This window comes from Lynx canadensis, chromosome A2 (genome assembly GCF_007474595.2).
Source record: "Lynx canadensis isolate LIC74 chromosome A2, mLynCan4.pri.v2, whole genome shotgun sequence".
NCBI lineage: Eukaryota > Metazoa > Chordata > Mammalia > Carnivora > Felidae > Lynx > Lynx canadensis.
In genome coordinates this window covers 18531424-18550608 of record NC_044304.2, presented here as the reverse complement: position 1 = coordinate 18550608, position 19185 = coordinate 18531424, and the positions used below count along the sequence as shown (strand labels likewise).

General features: G+C 60.4%; 1 protein-coding gene across 1 annotated transcript in view; it reads right to left on the bottom strand.

Annotated features, from left to right (window-relative positions):
- Positions 1 to 2205: 2205 nt before the first annotated feature.
- The window catches only part of BSN (bassoon presynaptic cytomatrix protein), a 91977-nt gene continuing 74997 nt past the window's right edge, over positions 2206 to 19185 (bottom strand). Inside the window, exons 5-12 of the mRNA XM_030296066.1 lie at positions 12288 to 18935; positions 7917 to 9993; positions 6823 to 7628; positions 6590 to 6689; positions 5940 to 6071; positions 5629 to 5683; positions 5183 to 5275; positions 2206 to 3054 (exon numbers count right to left, since the gene is read on the bottom strand). Coding sequence (XP_030151926.1) covers positions 5643 to 5683; positions 5940 to 6071; positions 6590 to 6689; positions 6823 to 7628; positions 7917 to 9993; positions 12288 to 18935 — 9804 coding nt within the window. The 3' untranslated portion in view covers positions 2206 to 3054; positions 5183 to 5275; positions 5629 to 5642. The remainder of the gene's footprint in view (positions 3055 to 5182; positions 5276 to 5628; positions 5684 to 5939; positions 6072 to 6589; positions 6690 to 6822; positions 7629 to 7916; positions 9994 to 12287; positions 18936 to 19185) is intronic.

The following is a 19185-nucleotide window of genomic DNA, read 5'->3' as shown; positions in this document are numbered from 1 at the left end:
CTCCAGAGTCACAGCTGCATCTACACAAGGGCTGGGACACTTGTGGCCCAGAGGGGCCTGCTCCAGCCACCTTCACAAGGGGTGATGGAAACAGATGTGTCCTGGGGGTACAATGGGGAGTGGCAGATGTCAGAAATTTCAAACTCAGAAGGCTTGGTCACAAAGGAAATTTGCTGGAAAGTCAACATTGTAGAGCCTAAGACTGGGCCCGATGGAGGCTGACCTGCTGTCCTCTCCCTGCTTGCTCCCTGTTCCTGGTCCCACCCCCTGGCCTTTAGTGGGAAGGATTACTGCCTTGGTCCCCCATATGTCCAGCCACAGGCACATCCCCACACAGACTTGGCCCTGGGTAGTCAAAGGTGATGAATAGTGGCCTCCCTTAGCCCTGGCTCAGATGGGGCTCTTACAGCCCAGGCCTGATCGCTGGGATGAGGCAGGTGTCCTGGGGGATGGGCGAAGCCCAAATCCAGGAGGACCAGGGTCACAGGCCCAAAACAGAGGTCAACAGCCTCCTGCCCCATCCACAGCTGCCAGAGGTAGGCCAGGATCCCCCTCTGAAGGGCTGTGTAGACCTTATAGGAAAGTATGAGAAATGTGGACCCCTGAGAAATGCATGGTGCAAACCAGAGCAAACTGGAGGAAGGCCAGGCCTCGAGGGGTTGGACAGCCACTGCCTGCTGCACTCCCGGCTCAGTCATAGAGAAGCTGACAAGCAGTGCGATACTTGGGCTTCAGAGATGAGGGGGGGCAGGGAGTTTAGGTCCTGGAGACAGATGGAAAGAGGGTTACAAAAGAACCTTCTGTGAATTTTGCTATTGAAAAGCTTCCCAAGAAACTCAGCGTGAAGCCACTGTCTACGTGAACACCTGCTCTGGTCCAAGACGACATTGTTAGCTGTCCTTGCCACAAGTGCCAGAGACCTAGCTCTTACTGAGCACTTGCTGATCCCCTTGTCCCAGCCTAGATCTCTTGGCTCACAGATCCTGGAGCCCCCACCGAGCTACAAAGAAGAGGCATGGAGCAGGTACAGTCAGGATCTGGGGTCCCTAGGACATAGCCAGACCCTGCCTCTGTGTCTCTGGCCAAAGACACAGCCCAGCTCTGTGCCTGAGCCACGTCCCACTGAAAGGGGTGGCCAGACGCCTCTGGCTCAGGGATGGGATAAGAGGGGGAGTGACTTACAGATGGAAATCATACAGCAAACCTTCAGAATGTTCACCCACACACTCCTGTGTGGGCTCCAGCAGCATGTCTACTCCAAAGGCTTCTTTTCACCTGCTATCCTGGTCCGAGAAACCTGCAAGGTGTGCGAGGCCCTGCTCTGCCCGCCCCGCAGCCTGCACGCTCAGGCAACAATTCCAGCAGGTCCTCACTAGCTCGTGCAGAAGTCAGCTAGAAGCACTCCTGAAGGAGAGGTTCTGAGGCAAAAAGAACTCCCAAGCAAGAGGGTGGAGCAGTTAAAATGGATGAAATCGTGCAAAAAGGCTGCGAGCTGTGCATGCTCCACTGCAGGACAGGCGGTGACTCACCTGGCAGCAGCGAGTCCTGCCACAGGTCAAACATGCCACAGACTGAGAATTTCACACACACAGTGGGAGCAGGGGGCGGGGGGGGGGGGGCGGTGTTTGATATGAGCTTATCTATCCAGTTTCTCAATTGCATGTTTGCAATTAACTCCTTATACATAACATGGAATTTATTAAATATTAACAGTTGTCTTTGAGGGTTTATATTTCATTGCATAGAACGTTAGAGATGAGACTGGTGGGGGTGCCCAAGAGGAAGGGAGGCCCCCAAGGTAAGGGCCTTGGGGAGGAATGCCGCCCAGTATGCCAGGTGGGTGGACGGTGCCATACTCCCCAGCACAGGGCTCTGGGCCCTGCCCTCGCATGGCAGAAGCCCTGGCCCCTCTGCTCTGAGCATGCCCACTGGTGATGGCTTAAGAAGGACTGGATTGCACAGTAAACAGAGGCGGGCTGAGGGGCCTTCCTAGACCTCGCCCTGGGGTTGTGCTCTTGGTGGCCTGCTGCCCCCTATTGCTTCTGAGTCAACATTCTCCCTGTGCTGATCAGGGGCAGAGCAGAGAGGAAACCAAACCATCGGTCACAGGTGGTGGTGGAGGGGAGAGGCAAGGAGGCGAGCAAAGAAAAAGAAGGGGGAGAAAGAGAAACAAAAGAAAACTGCTTATGAGGTATACACGTAAATCAAACTGAAATGATTAAGGCTGTTCTTGAAATCAAAAGAAATCCCCAGGTGTATGAACAAGGAGCTGGCTGCTCAAGATGATGGCGGTGTCGCTGGGATGCTCACAATGGCTGGGGAGTTCGGGGGGGGGCGGGGGGGGGGGCGGATGGCTTTGAGATGGTGGCAGGCGTGCTAGCATGCTGCCACCCATGGGCTGGGAGAAGCCTCAGCCAGTGCCCACGCTGCTTTTCGGTGCTATGGCCTCTTATTTCAGCGATGAGACAGTGTTAGGTCCTAATATTTGTAAAGTTCTCCCAACCCCATGCTGGCCACATGGAAGTCTGCTCCGATGTCACCCAGAGGGCAGGGTGAGGGGAGCAGGGCCCTGTGGCCACAGAGGGATCCGGGCCAGCTGGAATGTGAAGGAAACGGAGCCCGGGGCCCCCAGCCCTCAGTCAAAGCCCCTCTCCAAGGCTGTGGAAAAACTTCTGGCATCGTGGAGGGAGGGCAGTGTCCGTCAAAAAGAGGCAGCCTGTGCCCAAACTCTGTGTATAACGCATAGGAAGCCTGGCTGGCCGGGCCGCAGAAAGGCGGCTGTGGGAAGAGCAGCAGGACTGCCGAGGTGGCAGGGTGTCCGGAGAGGGCTCCTCCCTCCCAGCGAAGGCTATTCCTTGAAGGTGGCGCCCTGAGGAGAGCAGTGTCTCTGGAAAGACAATCACGGGTCCCCCGGGGCCAGTGGTCTCAACGTGTCCAGCAGATGCTTCACCCAGACAGCTGCTGTTAGAAAACATCCCGTTCTCAACGGAGGCCTGCCTGCCACGTCCCACCTCGTGTGAGTCTTTGGGCCAAGGGTTTGCCAGATTGCAGATGCTTAGAGGAGAAAAAGAGGAAGGGGGAAAGAAGGAAAGAAAGAAGGATTTTGTCAAGAGCTGTGGACAGCTGCTTTCCATCCCTGCCCTCCTCTTGGTGATCTGCCCATGTGCTGATGGACCAACTTTTCCTCACCCAGGGGGTCCCTACCCATTGAGTCTTGGGGAGATGGGTGCTTGGGCAATTTTGAGGTCACAAAGACAAGGACAGGAAGCAAGGCGTATCCAGGTGGCCAGGAAGGGACATTTCTTGAATATAACATAAGTTGCTTGAGCGTGAGGGAGATGGGATTTTGTTTAAAATGGCCCACCTCTCCCAGCCCGCTTCTGAAATGGCCATAGAAGACACCAGGAGATGGGCACTCAGAGAAGTGCTGGCCGTGTGGCCCAGTCATTAGCCAGATACCAGAACCTGAGGGAGATTCCTTTAACTACAAAGTTAGTGGTGTCACTGGCCCACCCAGGCTGTGTGGCAGGACACAGAATAGAACCACGCCCATGGTTCCTTTTGCTCCTCAGTGACACAGCCCTAGCCCTAAACCCAAGGTAGGTTCTGCCGTGAACCCAGCCCATGGGCTGCCCTTCCTTCCCTTCAGCACAATTTCTGATTTCACATCTGTTCCAGGGCAACTCAAGGAAACATCCGGCTGGGCGGGAAAGCAGCAGGGAGCCCGCTATAGTGGGGTGAAGGCAGGAAGAATGCTGGGGGTGCTGCACTGTGGCTACTGTAATTAAAACAAATTCCAGGCTCTTTACTTTGGCCTACAAAGCCCACCCGAGCTGGCTCTCACCCCCTCAGACTTCACCCTGACCATCTCTCCCCTTGCTGTGGCTCTGGCTCTGCCGGCCGTTTGTCTGGCCTGAAGGCCCACCTGTCCCATCCCAACATCGTCCCGCCTCAAGCCTTACCTCACACTGACTACTTTCTTTAGAGCAGACCCCCTGCCCCACAACCCTGCTTCACTGGCTTCATAACACTTACCACCTTCAGAAATTACCTTTTAACCTTTAGTGTTTTTTTTAACTTATTTTTTCTCTGTCCCCCATAAATGGACTGTCCACTTTGGAGGGCAGGGACCTGGTTTTATCTCCTGCTGTATCCCTCGCACCTGGAACAGGGCCTGGCACCTGCCTAGGACTTGACAAACATTTGTGGAATAAACGGCTAAGTGGATGAGAGACCGGACGTTTCTAGGGCCCCCACTGTTCCTCCAGAGACAGGCAGCCCTTCTGCCACTACACCCAGCTCCTTCCTACAAGCAGCCCTGGCCTGGGCTCCCTTGTGATTTGTTCGCTGACTCTCTGGCCCTGCCACACACCTGCCTGCTCACCACGAGAAGTACACAACCCTCTAAACTCAACCTGAGAGGTGGCAAAGGAAGGGGAGGGAGAAGGCCCCAGGGTTATGGAATGGTAGAAGGTGGCCCTTGGCCGTGCACGGAGCAGCGCCACTAGCCAGGCTACCCTCCCTGCCATCCTGGATGATGCGCTACCTCCTCCTCTGCCACAGAGGCTGGGCTGGGACCAGAGAGGGTTCCAGGAGAAGGCCTCTCATCCCGTGTTGGCCACTGCAGCCCAGGCAGAGCCATGGCCCCTGCGCAGAGGCCCTTCCACTCTCTCCCTGGGCTGACCTGGCTAGGGGCTGAGACTGCCTGTCCAGTGACCTCCCTCTCCTCTCTGTCCTCTTCCTGTCTGCCTCACTTCTCATTTTGCTCTTCCATATTGCAGGTCATGAGCTCAGCCTGTGAAAGCCAACAGTGTTTTAAGTTCATGCTCATGGCTACTCCGGTCTGCAGCATTGGGGACTCAGGCCTCACCAGACTGTCTGGAGCAAAGTCACCAGCACGAGGCCTCAGGGAAAGGGCTTTGGAATCAGTGCCCAGAACACAGACCCGAAGTTGTGGGAGACGGTTGGCTTTGCTGGGTCCTTCCCTGAGGTTACTGCCTGAGTCATCTCAGCCAGCTTGGTGGTCTCTGGCCCTCGGGTAGCTGCGAGGCCCATCACAGCTGAAGGAAGTCTACCAGCCTCCTCCCAGCTCACATTTGTAGGAGCTACATGGGTCTGGTCAGCCAGGCCTTGGACCTTCACCCCTTCCTCTGCCCCGCCCTACCCTGGACCTGACACTCACTGTTATACGCAGAGTCCAGAGCTGTGCCCAGGCCTCTGACTCCAGAGATTTTTCCACAGCAATGATATCATCTCCTTTCGTCTCTTCAAGAGCCTGTGGAGCATTTACAGAGAAAGGTTGAGGAGGAGCTGTATCCCAGGGGGCCCTACCTACAAACTAAAGCCAGTTCAAAGTTGTGAGAGCCCCGGGAGGGGTGGTAGGGGTGGTGGAGAAGGACAAGGGAGTGTTGGCCCTAGCTTCCCTTTCCCAGGACCCCTGTGGAGTTGGCCCCACATTAAGGCCTCTATGCATTGGGTTCCTCCTTTTCCTCTTCCTCCTCCCACACTCACAGGAGAGAATACTGCAGCTCTGGCCACATCACCACTGCTAAAGACCAGACTCCTCCTAGAGGACTCCTCAGGACCCCCCATGCAAAGGGAGGCTGGGTACAGGCAGCCCATACTTACCCTGCAGGGCATGGTCACCAGAATGAGGAGAACTTTTTGCCAAAAGCAGAGACAGCTGTGACAAAGAAAAAGAGAGGCATCAGGAAATTGGACTAGACTCCTTCCTAGCTGGGGCCATTTGGCACAGTGAAGCCAAGCCCACCCCAAGGGGCAAGGACCACCCAGAGAGCCACTGGGCAGCAGCAGGTGGATGTTCAGGCTGGCCTATGTCTGGCTGACCAAGCCTGGAATCATTTCCCAGACGTAACCTCTGCCAGAGTAGGGCCCTGGAGCTGCCGCCCACCATGGACCTGGCTGCAGGCAGTGCCTACCTTCTGTCAGCTTGCCAGCCTGCTCTGCTGCCCCACCAGGGAGGATTTTGGAGAGCACACTCTCACCATCGGCGCCTGGCTGGCCGGCAGGAGCCCCTGGGGTCCCTCCAGGCCTGGCTCCGGCCTTCATGCCTAGGGGGAAAGAAACCACCATCAGGAGACAGGCTTGAGTGGGAGAGCAGCCCTGAGGGAATCTGAATACAGGCAGTTGTGAGGTTGGAGAGTGAGGGGGAGGAGAGAGAAATGAAGAGAGAGAGAGAGAGAGAGGAGAGAGAACATGAAGGAAAGGGGTTGGAGCAGGCAGAAAAAGGGAAGTTGAGGAAAGCAAGGAAGGAGAAGAGGAGGATGGAAAGACAGATGGGAGGAGAGAAGGGGAAGGAAAGAGACAGTAAGAAGCTGTGGTCCTGGCCCTGTACTCAGGTTCCCTGACCAGAGCTGCCTGGGCCCAAAGTCCCCAGTGCTGGTGACCCCAACTGGCTCATTCTAACCCCAAGCTTGTTTCCTACTGCAAAGGTCTGCAGCCCCCTGGGCACCTTCGCAGGGAGCAGTGCGGGTGGCAGTGCAGGGGAGCTCAGGATGCCCATGGGTGTAGGGAGAGGGCAGACCAGGAATTCTGGGCCGTGGCCGAGGGCACCAAAATACAGGCTCACCTGCAGGTCCAGGTCCTGGTGGTGGCTGGGCCTGAGGAGGCCTCCCCTGTTGGGGTGCTTTAGCTGTCCCTTTAGAGCCATTTGCCTGCTCTGCCCGTGGCTGCAACACAGAACCCATAGCTCAGATACTGTCCGTGGATTCTGCCCTTGCCCAGCCTGGAACCAAGGGCACGTCCAAGCTGCGGCCGCAGTATACACCCTGGGTAGGATCCATGCACTGGAGCCCTACTTACCGGTCCTGCTGGCTGGGAGCCTGTGACTGTTGGGGGGCCTGGCTGAGCCTTCCCTGCTGGCTGGCTGGCAGCAGAGGCTGGGCCCCGGGTAGCTTGCTGGCCCTGTTGCTGCAGCCGAGCCTGCGCTGGGGCCTGCTGAGGGGGCTGTAGCTGCTGCTGCTGCTGCTGCTGCTGCTGCTGCTGCTGCTGCTGCGTCTGTGGCTGGCGTGATGCTGTTGCCGAGGGTGTCTGCCTTGATGGTGGCGGCTGTGATTGCTGTGGCCCAGGAGCTGCCTGCCGACCTTGTGACTGCAGCTGGGGTTCTGGCTTTGGCTGTGGTGCAGTGGGCCCCGAGTGGGCCTGCCGGGAGCCCTTCTTGCTGTCAGAGGCATGATGGTATGCTGACGGAGCACGGGATGGCTGTGAATATTCAGCGGAGCTGGGGTACCCAGGCTGACCCTTCTTCTGCATGGCCGGGGCAGGGCTGGGCTGAGGGTGAGGCCGGGCCTCATGGCGGCCCAGGTCCCGAGTGTGTGGTTTGGCAGCACGCCGGCCCGGCTCCTCACCAGTGTGGCGGCCTGAGTGCCGCCCGTGGTCACTGTGGTGCCGGTGTTCCTTGGCTGAGGTGTGGCGGCTCGGGCCACCCTCATCATGTGGCCACAGGCCCTCCTCGGGGGGCTCATCGTAGTCGTGGTAGCTGTGCCTGGCAGGGCCTCGCTTCTGGGAGGAGGAGGAGACTGCATGGCCCCCGTGGTGCCTGAACCGGTCAGAGCGGGCATCCCGGGGCTTATCAAACCAGTCTGTCTCCTCCTGGCCCAGGTGATACGCTTCAGAGACCAAAAACAGAACACCATCAACCCCTGGGCTGGCCGCAGGGGGAGGCCCAGCTGAAGCCATGCAAGGAAACCAGAGAGTGGGCACCACAGCCACAAGCAATTAACACTAGGCCCCCAGCCCGTCCCCCCCACAACCAGGGCCAGGGCGCAGGTGGAGCAGCCCACTGGATGAGGCGCCAAGCCAGGCCCCCCTGGGACATCTCAGGGCCCAGGGCCCCATGGGCGGGCAGGCCCCCCGGGTGCTGAGCGGCTGCAGAAATCACCCCTGGCTGCCATTACCTTCGCTGTCGGAAACTACGCAGTGGGAGTCATCCAGGATGTAGCCCTCCTCACGCTTATATGTGTGGGCCCGAGGCCCATCCTTGACGTGCTCCTGGACGTCAGGCATGGAGTGGCTGGAGCAGAACTGTGGGCAGGTGTCCCCAGGAGGGAGGGTGCCGCCGGCAGGGCGGGGCCGCCCCAAGGGGCTGACGGGGCTCTCCTCTTCAGAGGCCTGGCTCCGCATGGGGGGCCGGGACCGGCCATGGGCCATGCTCAGGGACGAGGGCTTGGGGCCCGCTTTTTGGAGTCTCTCCATGGCTTCCCGTTCCCGTTCATATCCCTTGCCCCGGCTGCTGAAGTCATGGCCGGACAGTTTCTCCCCACTATATGCAGATGCCACCCGGGACCGGCCACTCCCTCCATACATGCGGTCATCTTCCTCCACTGGGTCCCGACTGGACACCCCATAGTACCTCTGCTGCTCATACACATTCTTCTTGAGCCCATAGGTGATTTCATCCTGGAACTTCCTGCCCCGAGAGGCTAGGCTGCTGCTGACTGCAGGGGAGGGGTAGGAGGCCAGGTCAGACTCCACATCCTTGGCCTCTTCGATAGGTGAGAATTTGGAGATCTTTTGCTCCATGCCCTGCTTCCGGTGCTTGCTACGTTTTGAGGAGATAGCAGCTGGTGCCAGGCTCTTGGAGGGATGCTTAGGCCCCATGGGACCTGGACCATACTTCTCTGCTCGAGTTCCATGTCTGTAGTCGCTGTCACTGTAGTAGTGGGCACTGGCTGGTCGGCCATTGCTCTCCAGATTCCGGTGATGGCCACTCTTCCCACGGGGATCATAAGAGTCCTCTTCAGATTCCTCCTCTCCTCTGGTGTAGCAGCAGGGCAATGCAGTCCCCTCAAGGATGCTGGGTTCTCCCGGCTCTTTCCCTGGACGCCCGCTGCTGCTTGGCCCCAGGGGCTCTAGTCGCTGGCTATCAGGGGTAGTGGAGATACTATCCTTGGTCAGCTCACTGATGTCATCAATCATCACATAGTTCCGAGGGACATTCTGCTCCAGGCTGGTGTAGTGGGAGTCAGAGGGGTAGGTGGAGGCTGAGCTCAGGCTCACACCACTACGGTCCCCGGCCCGGGGCAGCTCAGCAGCCTTGCCTTGATCATAGCTGCTGCTTACTGCTGGGCCACTATAGCTGGTTTCAGGTGGGGCTGAAGACATGGCCACAACTGGGCTGGCAATCACCTCATAGTTAGTGGGCACCTTCTGTTCCAAGTCGGCTAGTGACGTCTGGCGTGGCTTCTGGTGGGGGGCACGGCTGTCAGCTGGGACTGGGAAAAGAGTGCTCTGTGTGGTTGGCATGGGTGTTTGGGCTGTATAGTGGCCTGTGGGACGGAAAGCCTGCTGGCTTGGCAGGCTAGGCTCAGCTGGGTAACTGGTGCCAGGAGGAAAGGCAGGTGCTGGGTATGTGCCGGGGCCAGGGTAGGTGGGTGGTTGATGGGCTGGGAATCCGTTCTGAGTTGGCCCACCACTGCCTGCAGTGTACTGTGGGGCTGGAGGTGGGAATCGGGGCTGTTGGAAGGCAGTAGGGCCAGAGGGGGTGGCAGGAGCAGCGGCAGTGACAGGGAAGTCAGCATACTGGCCGGCAGGAGTGGCACAGCCCTGGAGCCGCAGCTGGTTGAGCTCGCTGTCTGATAAGTAGTCACGATGCTCACCGAGACCACGCAAGGGCGGGTAGTCACGGCCACCCCGGTCTTTGGCCAAAGACTCTTTACGTTGTGTGATACCCAGCTCCAGGTACTTGAGCTTGGCGTCGATCTCCTTCTCCTCCTCGTCCAGCTCCGCTTGCTTCTTGCGCAGCTTGGTGGACTCATGCTCCACCAGCCGCAGGTCCCGGTCCAGCTCCCGGAGCAGGCTGGCCTTGGTGGCAGGGACAGCGGTGGGCCCCGCCAGCCCATGCTGCAGCAGGCTGGCCGCATACAGCTGTGGGGGGGCCTGGCCAGCCAGGGGCAGGTGAGCCTCCTCTGGAGGGGGGCTGGGCAGTGTCCGCTTCACCTTGCGGACCAGGCCGTTGGGTGGCAGCGCCGACACCTGAGACAGAGGGAAGGGCGGGCAGCACTGAGACCCAAGGTGTGGGTGACTTGGTGGGGCAAAGGTAGAAGAGCCCTGGCCTGGGTTGGGGCAGAGGCTGGGCTCCATATAGTTGGTGCTCTGATTCACCAGGCAGCCTTGAGGACTGCCTCCCCGCCCGCCGCCCCCTCCCCCCCCGCCCCCAGTAGACATCATCACTGGCCTGTGACCGTTTTACAGGCCTTCTCTCTCCCAGCACTCCAGGCAGCAGGGGAGGGGTGGAGCAGATGCCCCTCTGTGCTGGTCTCTAGGACTAGCCTGCCTCTGAGAACTTCTAGCATACAGTGGCCCTGAGGACCCTGCCCATGTCCAGTGGGCTTGCCACCCTCTCTCTCCCACTGAGTGTCCTGAGGTGAGGACAGTACAGTCTGGCTCTGGTTTCAGGTCTAGAAGCTGGTGGGGACCAGGGCAATAGAGGGCCATGGACAGGAATGGAGTGGTCCCTGGGTGCCCACCAGGATCCCCAGAGGATCATGAGAAGGGGCACAGGCTGACTGTCAGTTACTGCAGGCTCTGGGTCTTTTCCTGCCCCGTCCTACAGCTGTTTTAAGTGACATGCAGCTCAGCCGCCTGGTCCACCCTCTTCTCCCAGCTGCCCTACACCACCCTCTGCCAAACTCTCTGGACTGTGCTCTTGGCCTGGCCCCCAGCTCCCTCCACATCCCTGTTGGCCCACCACTCTCTGAGACTACCAGCTACACTGCAGGGCCTCTCCAACCTGTCTCTGGCTGTGTTGCTTCCTGGTCCAGACTCCCTAACCCTGCCCTCTCTGCAGTTCTCCTCACCTGCCGTTCACATTACCTGAAGGTCCACATCACTTGATGGTGATGGAAGGTCTACCTTGGGTCCTTTGTCTCTAGTTCCTAGCCTTCCCAGAGTGCCCTGGGACTCTGGGCTTTTATGGACCACCCAAATCCCCAAAATACACTAGGCCCGGACATTGGGCTTCTTGCGTTTTACCTTGCCAAGAAACTACGTAAAAACCTCCCACCCACACTCACCATCTGTCACAAAGAAAATGATAGTGTGTCTCAGAGCCTCAGAACAATGGGTGGGCCTTTAACAATACATTTCGCTTTTTCAACTCCTCATTCTATTGTTCATCTTTTGTTATTTTGGCTGCACACCTTGAGGGCTCATCATGGCATGGCACCATACTGCCGGCCCATGGAACTTCTGTGCCCACCCTGGCCTGGAGCCAGGCTGGCCTGCCTCTCTGGCCTGCACTCCCTGCCAGCCTAGACTCCTGATCCCACCCCCACGCTCTCTGGACTGCACACCCCAGGGCTCTCCATTACCCAAGCTCATCACCTCCACCACCCCACCTTGAGGCCTCACCCTCTCCTCTCTGCATCACGTCCAGAAAACATACCTGGTTCCTACCCCTTTCCCCAGGGCCACTGTGCAGTCTTTCCCTTCAGCCTATCTACCCACATTCTGCCCAGGAAGCTTTCTAAAATACCCATCTTGCCTGTCTCACCTGCCCCAAACCTCCAGAAGCTCCAAGGGCCTACAAGAAAAGCCCGTGCTCTTTAGCCTGGCACTCAAAATCCTTGGCAGAAGGCCCCTGCAACTCCTATCTTCCCTTGCATGGCAGCCCACAGCAGGCCACCTCGCCCAGTCCCAGGATATCGTTGGCAACTAAAGCCACAGGCAAGGGCACATTGATGTTCCAGGGTTCCCTGCCTAGGGGAGCAGACAGGGAGCAGATTTACTGAGGGCCAGATAGTGACAGGGGACAAGATGAGACCGAGAGATGCTGCAGCTCACTGGGATGGACCTTGAATGCTAGGCCAAGGGGCTTGGACTTCCTGTGGGGCCATGGAAGCCAGGCCAGGGATGGGGAGTAGGGAGCAGCCCAGCCAGGTCTATGTTACTGATTTTCTAAGGAAACATCCACGGTAGAGGTTTGGAATGGGAGAGGCCCAGACTGGCGGGGGGACACGGTAGGGACTGGACCAGATATGGGCTGTGAAGAGGCAGTGCTGAGGAGAGGCTGAAGTTTCTAGCAGTGTCTGGATGGGTGGCTGTGGGGGCCAGTGTGTGAGTCTGTATTTGCCCAGATGTCCTTGCCAGGCTGCTGGCTCCACCAGGTGTGCATCAAGGAAGATCCAGTCCTCATCCTCAACTCCTTCCTCTGGGCCTCTGGAGCTGGAGGTGACTCCACCCCCACCCCAGGAGAAACCCCTCCCTGTGGGGCCCCCAGGCTAGACAGAGACCCCTGTCCCACCCTGGACCAGCCCCTGTGCCCATACCTGGCTACCCAGTCCCCCCTGGTGCTGGTAGAGGGAGAACCTCTCTTTGGTAGACTCCTCGGCGGTGGGGCTGAGGGGCTTAGGGTCAGACAAGGACCGCTGCAGGGTCTTCATGGGGCGAGGCAGCGTCTGTTGGCGGAGAGCGCTGTCAGCCGTGAAGTGCTTCTGGGGACTCACGTGAGCCTTGTTCAGCCTCTCACTGGAAGCAAAGGAGGTGTCCAGGAGCCGGTGTGGGGACAGGGGTGAGACCGGTGAGTAGAGGACCTGGGGGGACTTGGGAGGCTGGCGGCTCACGAGCTGTGACAGGGACTCCGGGGGCAGCTGGGCCTGGTATCCAATCTCCAGGGGATCTGGCTTCTTTTTTTCGAATCTGCCGAGGGGCCCTGGGGTGACGATCTGGATGCCAGGCAGGTAAGGGCTGATGGCAGTTGGCCCTACAAGCTGCGGCCCAACCACACCCTGGGCCTGCCCCTCGGGCTCCGTCTGGCAGGCCAGGCTCTCCCCGCGTCCAGTCTTCTCTGGCGCCGAGATGTACCTGACGATCTCCACCTTGGGGTCAGTAGCGGCTGTGATGTGGATGGCTGGAGAGACTCTGGGCAGCTGGTCAGGCTCCGTCTGCACAGAGCAGTCACTGATGGTCTGGATGCCCACGCTGCTCGTGGCCCTCGCAGCAGCGGTTGCAGGGGACGATGAGGCGGCAGCATCATGCTTGCTGTCGGAGCCGGAATCTGAGTGGCGGGAAAGCCGGGACCGGCGGCGGCGCACCGGCTGCTCCCACTCGGCACTGTCCTCGTCATCAGTCTGCACGCTGCAGTCCGCACTCCGCCGCACCCGGCGCCGCCGGCTCAGGAGGTAGCGGCCCTCCCCATCCTCCTCGTCTGTCTGCACGCTGCTGTCTGCAATCCTCCTGACCGCGCAGGGCTCGGGCCCTGACTCTGGCTCGCAGGCGTCCCGCAGGCGAGGCATAGAGTGCCGCTTCTTGAGGCCGCTGCGGCCTGCCTCCCACGGCTCCTCTGTCTGCAGTGACATGTCCGAGGCAGAGCTAGGGAGGCCCCGATGCAGCCCGGGCTCCCGAGGCTGCCCAGGCCCCTCCGGCCCCGCCACGGCGATGAAGGCTGTGTGGGTCAGGGGTGGCCAGTACTGGCCATTCTGAGCCAGCTCCGTGGCAGCTGGGGCAGGCCCTCGGCCAGGTGCCTCGCAGGCCACGGGGAAGGGGGTCTTCTGCCGCTGCTTCTGTTCCTCTAGCTGCTGCTGCAGCTGCTGCTGCAGCTGCTGGATCTGCTCCAGCTGCAGACGCTGCTGTGCCAGCTGCTCCCTCTGCAGGGCGAACTGGGCCTGCCGTTCCTCCTGTTGCTGCTGCAGCACATGGTGCTTAATGGTCTGCAGCTCCTGCAGCTCCCGCTGCACCAGGAGCTGCTCTTCCTCACGGTGCCGCTGCAGCTCCACCCGCTCCCGCTCCAGCTCCTCCTGCAGCCGCAGTTGTCGCAGCTTCTCCAACTCCACCCGCTCCCGCTCCAGCTGCAGCAGCTGCTCCTGCTGTTTCCGCTGTCGCTCCTCCTGCGCAGCTTCCTCCTTCTCCAGCCCTGGCCGGCTGAGGGCCCCGCTGCCGCCCCCGGGAGCAGCATCTACCTGCGGCTTCTGGCTGGCCAGAGGGGCTGGGGCTGGGGGTGGGGCTGCTACAGCCTCTTTGGCGGCAGCAGGGGTGGCTGTGGAAAGAGGCTCTTCCCGAGCTGCCCCTGTTGGCAGCTCTGGCCTTGGTGGGCCCCCAGCCCCTGGGGCCTTAGCAGCAGCAGGTTTCCCCAGGTACACAGGACCCTCAGCAGGTGGAATGCTGGAAGCAGCGGGGAATCTACTTGGTGCAGGATATCGGTACAGCCCTGTGGGCCCAAGAGGTATCCGGGGGGCAATCACGGGCATGCGTGTCAGGCTGGTGAGCGGCACAGCTGTGACCCCACCCGACACGTAAGGCCTGTACATGCCACGGCGCACCATGGGCCGCAGTACTGAGGCGGGCTGGGTGGTTATGGGCAGTGTTGCAGCAATTGGAGTGTTGATAGTCGAGTAGATCATGCCGTCGGCTGCACGCACGGTGGCTGTGGATGGCAACAGCTGTCTGACTGCTGTTCCCTGGCCTACCGTAGGCCTGTACTGGGCCAGGTTCCCAGGACTTGGGTGGCCCTCTGGGAAGGTGGGGTTCCCAAGGAGGCCAGGTCTGAGGGGAGCCAGACCCTGGGGAGCGCTGAGCCCAGGCCCGGGCTGGGGCTGATACTGCATGAGGTCAGGGCCACCACCACCACTGCCATGCCGCCCTCCATACTGGTCCATGGAGTTGAGGGCAGCACACATACGGCTGATCTCACGGGCAGTGGTGGCACTGTACTGGGCCAGACTGGCCTCCTGGAAGCCAGCTGCATCTCCCCGTGGGCCATACCTGTGGTCTGAGTAGATGTTTGACACTGAACTGTAGCGCCTCATGGGAAGTGGGTGAGTCAAAACGTCTGTGGGATGACGCAGGTCTGTGTACGAGCCATACTGCAAGCCCTGCCCAAGGTAGCGTCCATCCACAAAGCCCAGGCTGTAGGAATGCTTCAGCGAGCTGAGATCCACAGCTGAGTCTCGTCCAGGGCCCTGGAAGAGCTGCCCAATCCTGTGGGCATGGTAGTTGAGGCTAGCCTCTGCCAAATTGGTGTCAGACATGGAGGAGTATAGCCTGCCATGGAGGCCCTGTGGGTAGGGCCTCTGCTCCTCGTGGGGCCCAGGCCCCACTACCCCCTGTGCCCGGTAGGTAGGGGGTTCAGGAGGCTCAGGGTCCCGGGGACTGTAGAAGGGGCCGCTGCTCTGGCCAGGTAGGGCAACGTCTGACACACTCTTCTCAGGAGCGCTGGGGGTGGGGTGGAAGGTGCCTGTGCAGCTACTGCCAAAGGGGAACTTGTAGACCATGTCACAGCAAGCCATCTGGCTCTCAGGCCTCATCCCAGTGAGGTCCAGGGCACCTGCAGGTTCCTCTGGGAGCAGTGTGGTCACAGTGCCTGCTGTGCCCTCTCCCATCTGCACCACCACTGTGTGTGGCTTCCTGGCACCTGGAGCAGCGTGTGACCGCAGCTCTGCAGGGGCAGCCCGGTGGGGTTCGGCACCAGGCTCTGCCACTGGGCCCGATTTGAGGCCAACACTCTGGGCACTGCCCATCTGAGTGATTAAAACGTCCCTTCTGGCCAGAGGTGCTACCTGGTTGGGCAGGTTATACCTGGCAAACTTGGTCTCCCTAGGTCTTCCACGGGGCCCGCCTCGGTATGGGGCTGTCTGGACGGCCTGCTCTACCTGCTTGACCTGGGCCAGGCACACAGGGCTACCCGCACCCTGACCAAAGTCAAGCCGGCTCTGGAAGGGGTCTCCATAGACCACAGGCTGCTTTTGCTGAGCCATGAGCACAGATGAGGCCATGGTGATGCTCACGGTGGTGGCGGTGCTGAGGAAGGCATGGGTCTGCTCCTGGGCATTGAGGTTGATGACCAAAGGCTGTACAGCAGTCGACTGCCGTCCTGGGATTGGATCCAGGGCAAGGCCGTACTTTCTCGCTTCCACGGCAAGAGAGGTCAGGTCCATGCCCTGGTCAGTAAGGATGATAGGAGTAGGCTTGACAGCTGTGCGAAGGTCTACCACGGCACTGCCTGGAGGCCTAGGGCCTGGCTCCACCCTAGACGTTCCAGGGACAGAGGAGATCCGGCACAGGGAGATGTTCTCAGCAGGGAGGGCGCCCCAGCCATAGACTGCCAAGGGCCCATCCGCGCCAGCACTGGGTGCCCGCGGGAAGCCAGGTGGCCCAGGTGGCTCTGGGGGCAGCTGGGACATACTCGGAGGTGTTGTCTGGCTATAGCTGTGGGTGGTGGGCTGGGTGTCAGTGGGCGAACACACTGGGGAGGTGGAGGCACTGGCATGTACCATCCTGGTCTGGCTGGAGGCATCTGATGCCAGAGTGATGACCATGAAAGGGGCCTCCTGAGAGGGCTGCTGCCACACCAGGCGAGGTGTGCTGGGCCGGTGTGGCGTTTGTGTGCCCTGAGCCACCATGGGTGTTGGGGTCGGGGCACCAGGGCTCCGAGGCATGTCCGAGGCAGGGGTCGGGCTTGGCGTCTGTGTAGAGAACTCGGCTGTGGCCCTTGGGCCCAGCTTGCCAGGGGAGAATGTGGGACTCTCTGAAGGAGAAGATGGAGAGAGAGGTGGGCTGGAGCCTGCGAAGTAGGAATATCCCCGGGAGGCCTTGTGGGGGCCGCTCTCGCCATCACTCACACTCAGGGGCTTGTCTCTGGCAGCCCGTCCACTGGCAGTGGCGCCGCTGAGGGCCTGGGGTATCTCCTCAGTTTGGGACCCGTAGTTCGCAGTGGCTGGGCTCTGTCCATAGCTGTGGCCTACAGCAGACGGTGAAGGGCTACGCTCAGAGCCTGCTGGGGAGGTTGGAGTCATATAACCTCGTGACAGGCTGGCTGGACAAGGAGCCACAGCTGTGGTGGCTGGGGTGCCAGGGCCCTGGGAAAAGGATATGCCTACCTCCTTGGAGGCAGAGCTGGGGGAGGCAGGAGAGCTGTGAAGCTTGAGGGGGTCCTGAGGCTCCTTTGCAAAATGCTGAGTAACACGGACATCAGGAATGACTCGGCCACCACTGCTATCTGAGGAGGTGGAGGTGGAGAAGGACACAGGGGCAGCCAGCTGGGTGGGACTGGTACCAGGGGTGAGTGGGCCGCCATTTTGCTTCATTGGGTCCATGTACGCACTGTCGGCATTCAGAAACTGCTTCTCCTTCTTCTTGTCCTCCGCAAAGGCCAAGTCCCGGGAGGAGGCCTGCCGCATGCGGGCAATGCTCTGTGATGTCTGAAGGATCTCCTCATACACGGCTGTCCCCAGGCTGGCCGGTGTGCCCTCAGGGGCAGGCTGTGCAGCCCTGCCATAGTCCTGGTCGGGGGTGTCCTGGTACTCAAAGGCACCCTGGCTCCGGGTACCAGTGGGCTGAGAGGGGCCACCTGCCACCTGGCCCTGTTGCCGCTGGAGCAGCTCGGCCTTGCGCATCATCTCCTCATAGGCCTCCTCTGCGCTCTTCAGGGGCCGGCTGGAGCTGGGAGTGGTGGAGCTGCCTGAGGGCGTCTCAGTTGGCGAGTAGAGGGACATGAAGGTGGGCAGGTTGTACTCACTGCCTGACTTGTAGAGCCGGGTGGGGCCACCATCCAGGGCTTCAGCCTCCGAGTCAAGGGAAGGGGAGGGCGAGTACTCGGAGCAGGAGGAGCGATGGAGCTCCTCCATCTCAGCTGCCTGCCTCAGCTCCTCAGTCGGGGAGGCATCCTCGATGGGGGACAGGTTGCTCGGGGGGGTCTTGGAGCGCTCGCGCCGCCGCTGGGCCCGCAGTTCTTCCTTGTCTCGCCGTGTCTTGCGGGCCGTGCTGCGGATACGCTGCTGTTCCACCTCCCGCATCTTCTCCTGCTCCCGTAGCAGCTCCTCCTCCTCCCGCAGCTCCTCCTCCTCCGAGGAGTCCTCGATGGTGGGCAGCAGGGGCCCATGTGAGCGGTGCCGAGCCTTGCGCTGCTGCTTTGCTTCTTCTAGTCGCTGCCGGCGGCTGGGGCTGCTATCGCTGTCCTCCTCCAGGGAGGACAGGGAGGTGGGAGAGGTGCCCGAAGTGTAGCTGGGTGTGGAGGCAGGCAGTGTGGAGGAGTGCTCCCCACGGGAGCGGTCCTCTGGCGAGCCTGTCAGGCTCTCCATTTCCAGCTCCGGCTCCCGCTCCAGGCTGGGGTCGGGACCTTGGCCCAGGTCCAGCTCATGGCCATAGCTGCCCGTGCTATTAAGCTCAATGGTCTTGAAGCGGCGGAGACCCCCCTGTAGGGCCCCAGTGCCATTGCTGGCCTCGGCTGGGCCTGCCTCAGAGAGCAGCTCCTCGTAGCCTGTAGTGGCGTTATGCGGCAGACGTCTCTTGGGCAGCACTGCTGGGTCTTGGCTGGGCTCAGGCCGGGGCCTGGGGCCACCCTTCTGGGTGCCATGTTTGGCCAGGCCATGCCCAGAGGGGGCAACGTCATCCTCTTCCAGGTTGTCTTCTTCGGCGCTCATCTCCAGTATCTGTCGTCGCATGAACTCCTCGTCGGTCAGTTCTGCTGCCCGGGCTGGGGGCTGGGGTGGGAGAGGGGACAGGCCACCCTCACTGCTGTCCTCCACGTAGTCGTGCCTCAACTGGCTGCCAAAGTCATCTGATGACTCGGCTGTGTCCTGCTGCTCCCTCTGGCGCCCCCACTCCAGAGAGTCTTCCTCCTCCTCCAAGATATCCTCCAGTTCCTCATCGGAGTCATAGGCCTCAGGCATGATGGACAAGGAGTGGGGCCTCCGTTTCTGCTCCTCACCACTGCTCCTGGGTGGCTTGCTCTGCTCGCCCCTGGGGGCTGGGCCCTGGGCCTCCAGCGAAGGCCGCAGGCTGCTCCCCACCTTGTGGAGCTCGGAGGGGCTGGGCGGGCGAGGCCCTGTTACCCCTGCGCTGTCCAGCTGCTCTACCTCCTGCTGTACAACGCCTGTGATCTCGCTCTGGGAGCTGGAGATGCCGTCGGACGAATAGCCTGTGTCACTGAGGCTCTGTGGGCTCCGAGACAGGTCCTGAGAATAAGGCTTGCCTGCCAGCTCCTGCAGCAGGGTGAGAAGCAGACACTGACTCCCCATGGCAGACAGCTCACTGGAGAAGCCCAGCCCTCTCTGTCAATCCCAGGGCCCTGAGGAAGGGGTCCTCCACCTCCCAGGGGAGGGCCCACCACCTTCCATTTCTCTGGCCTTAAAAACCCCAAGCAGCCCTAGATTCTCAAAGAGAAGCTTTATTAGATCTAATGGTAGCAAAATCCGCCCAAGCATTCAACCAAGTGCCAGACATAGGACCAGC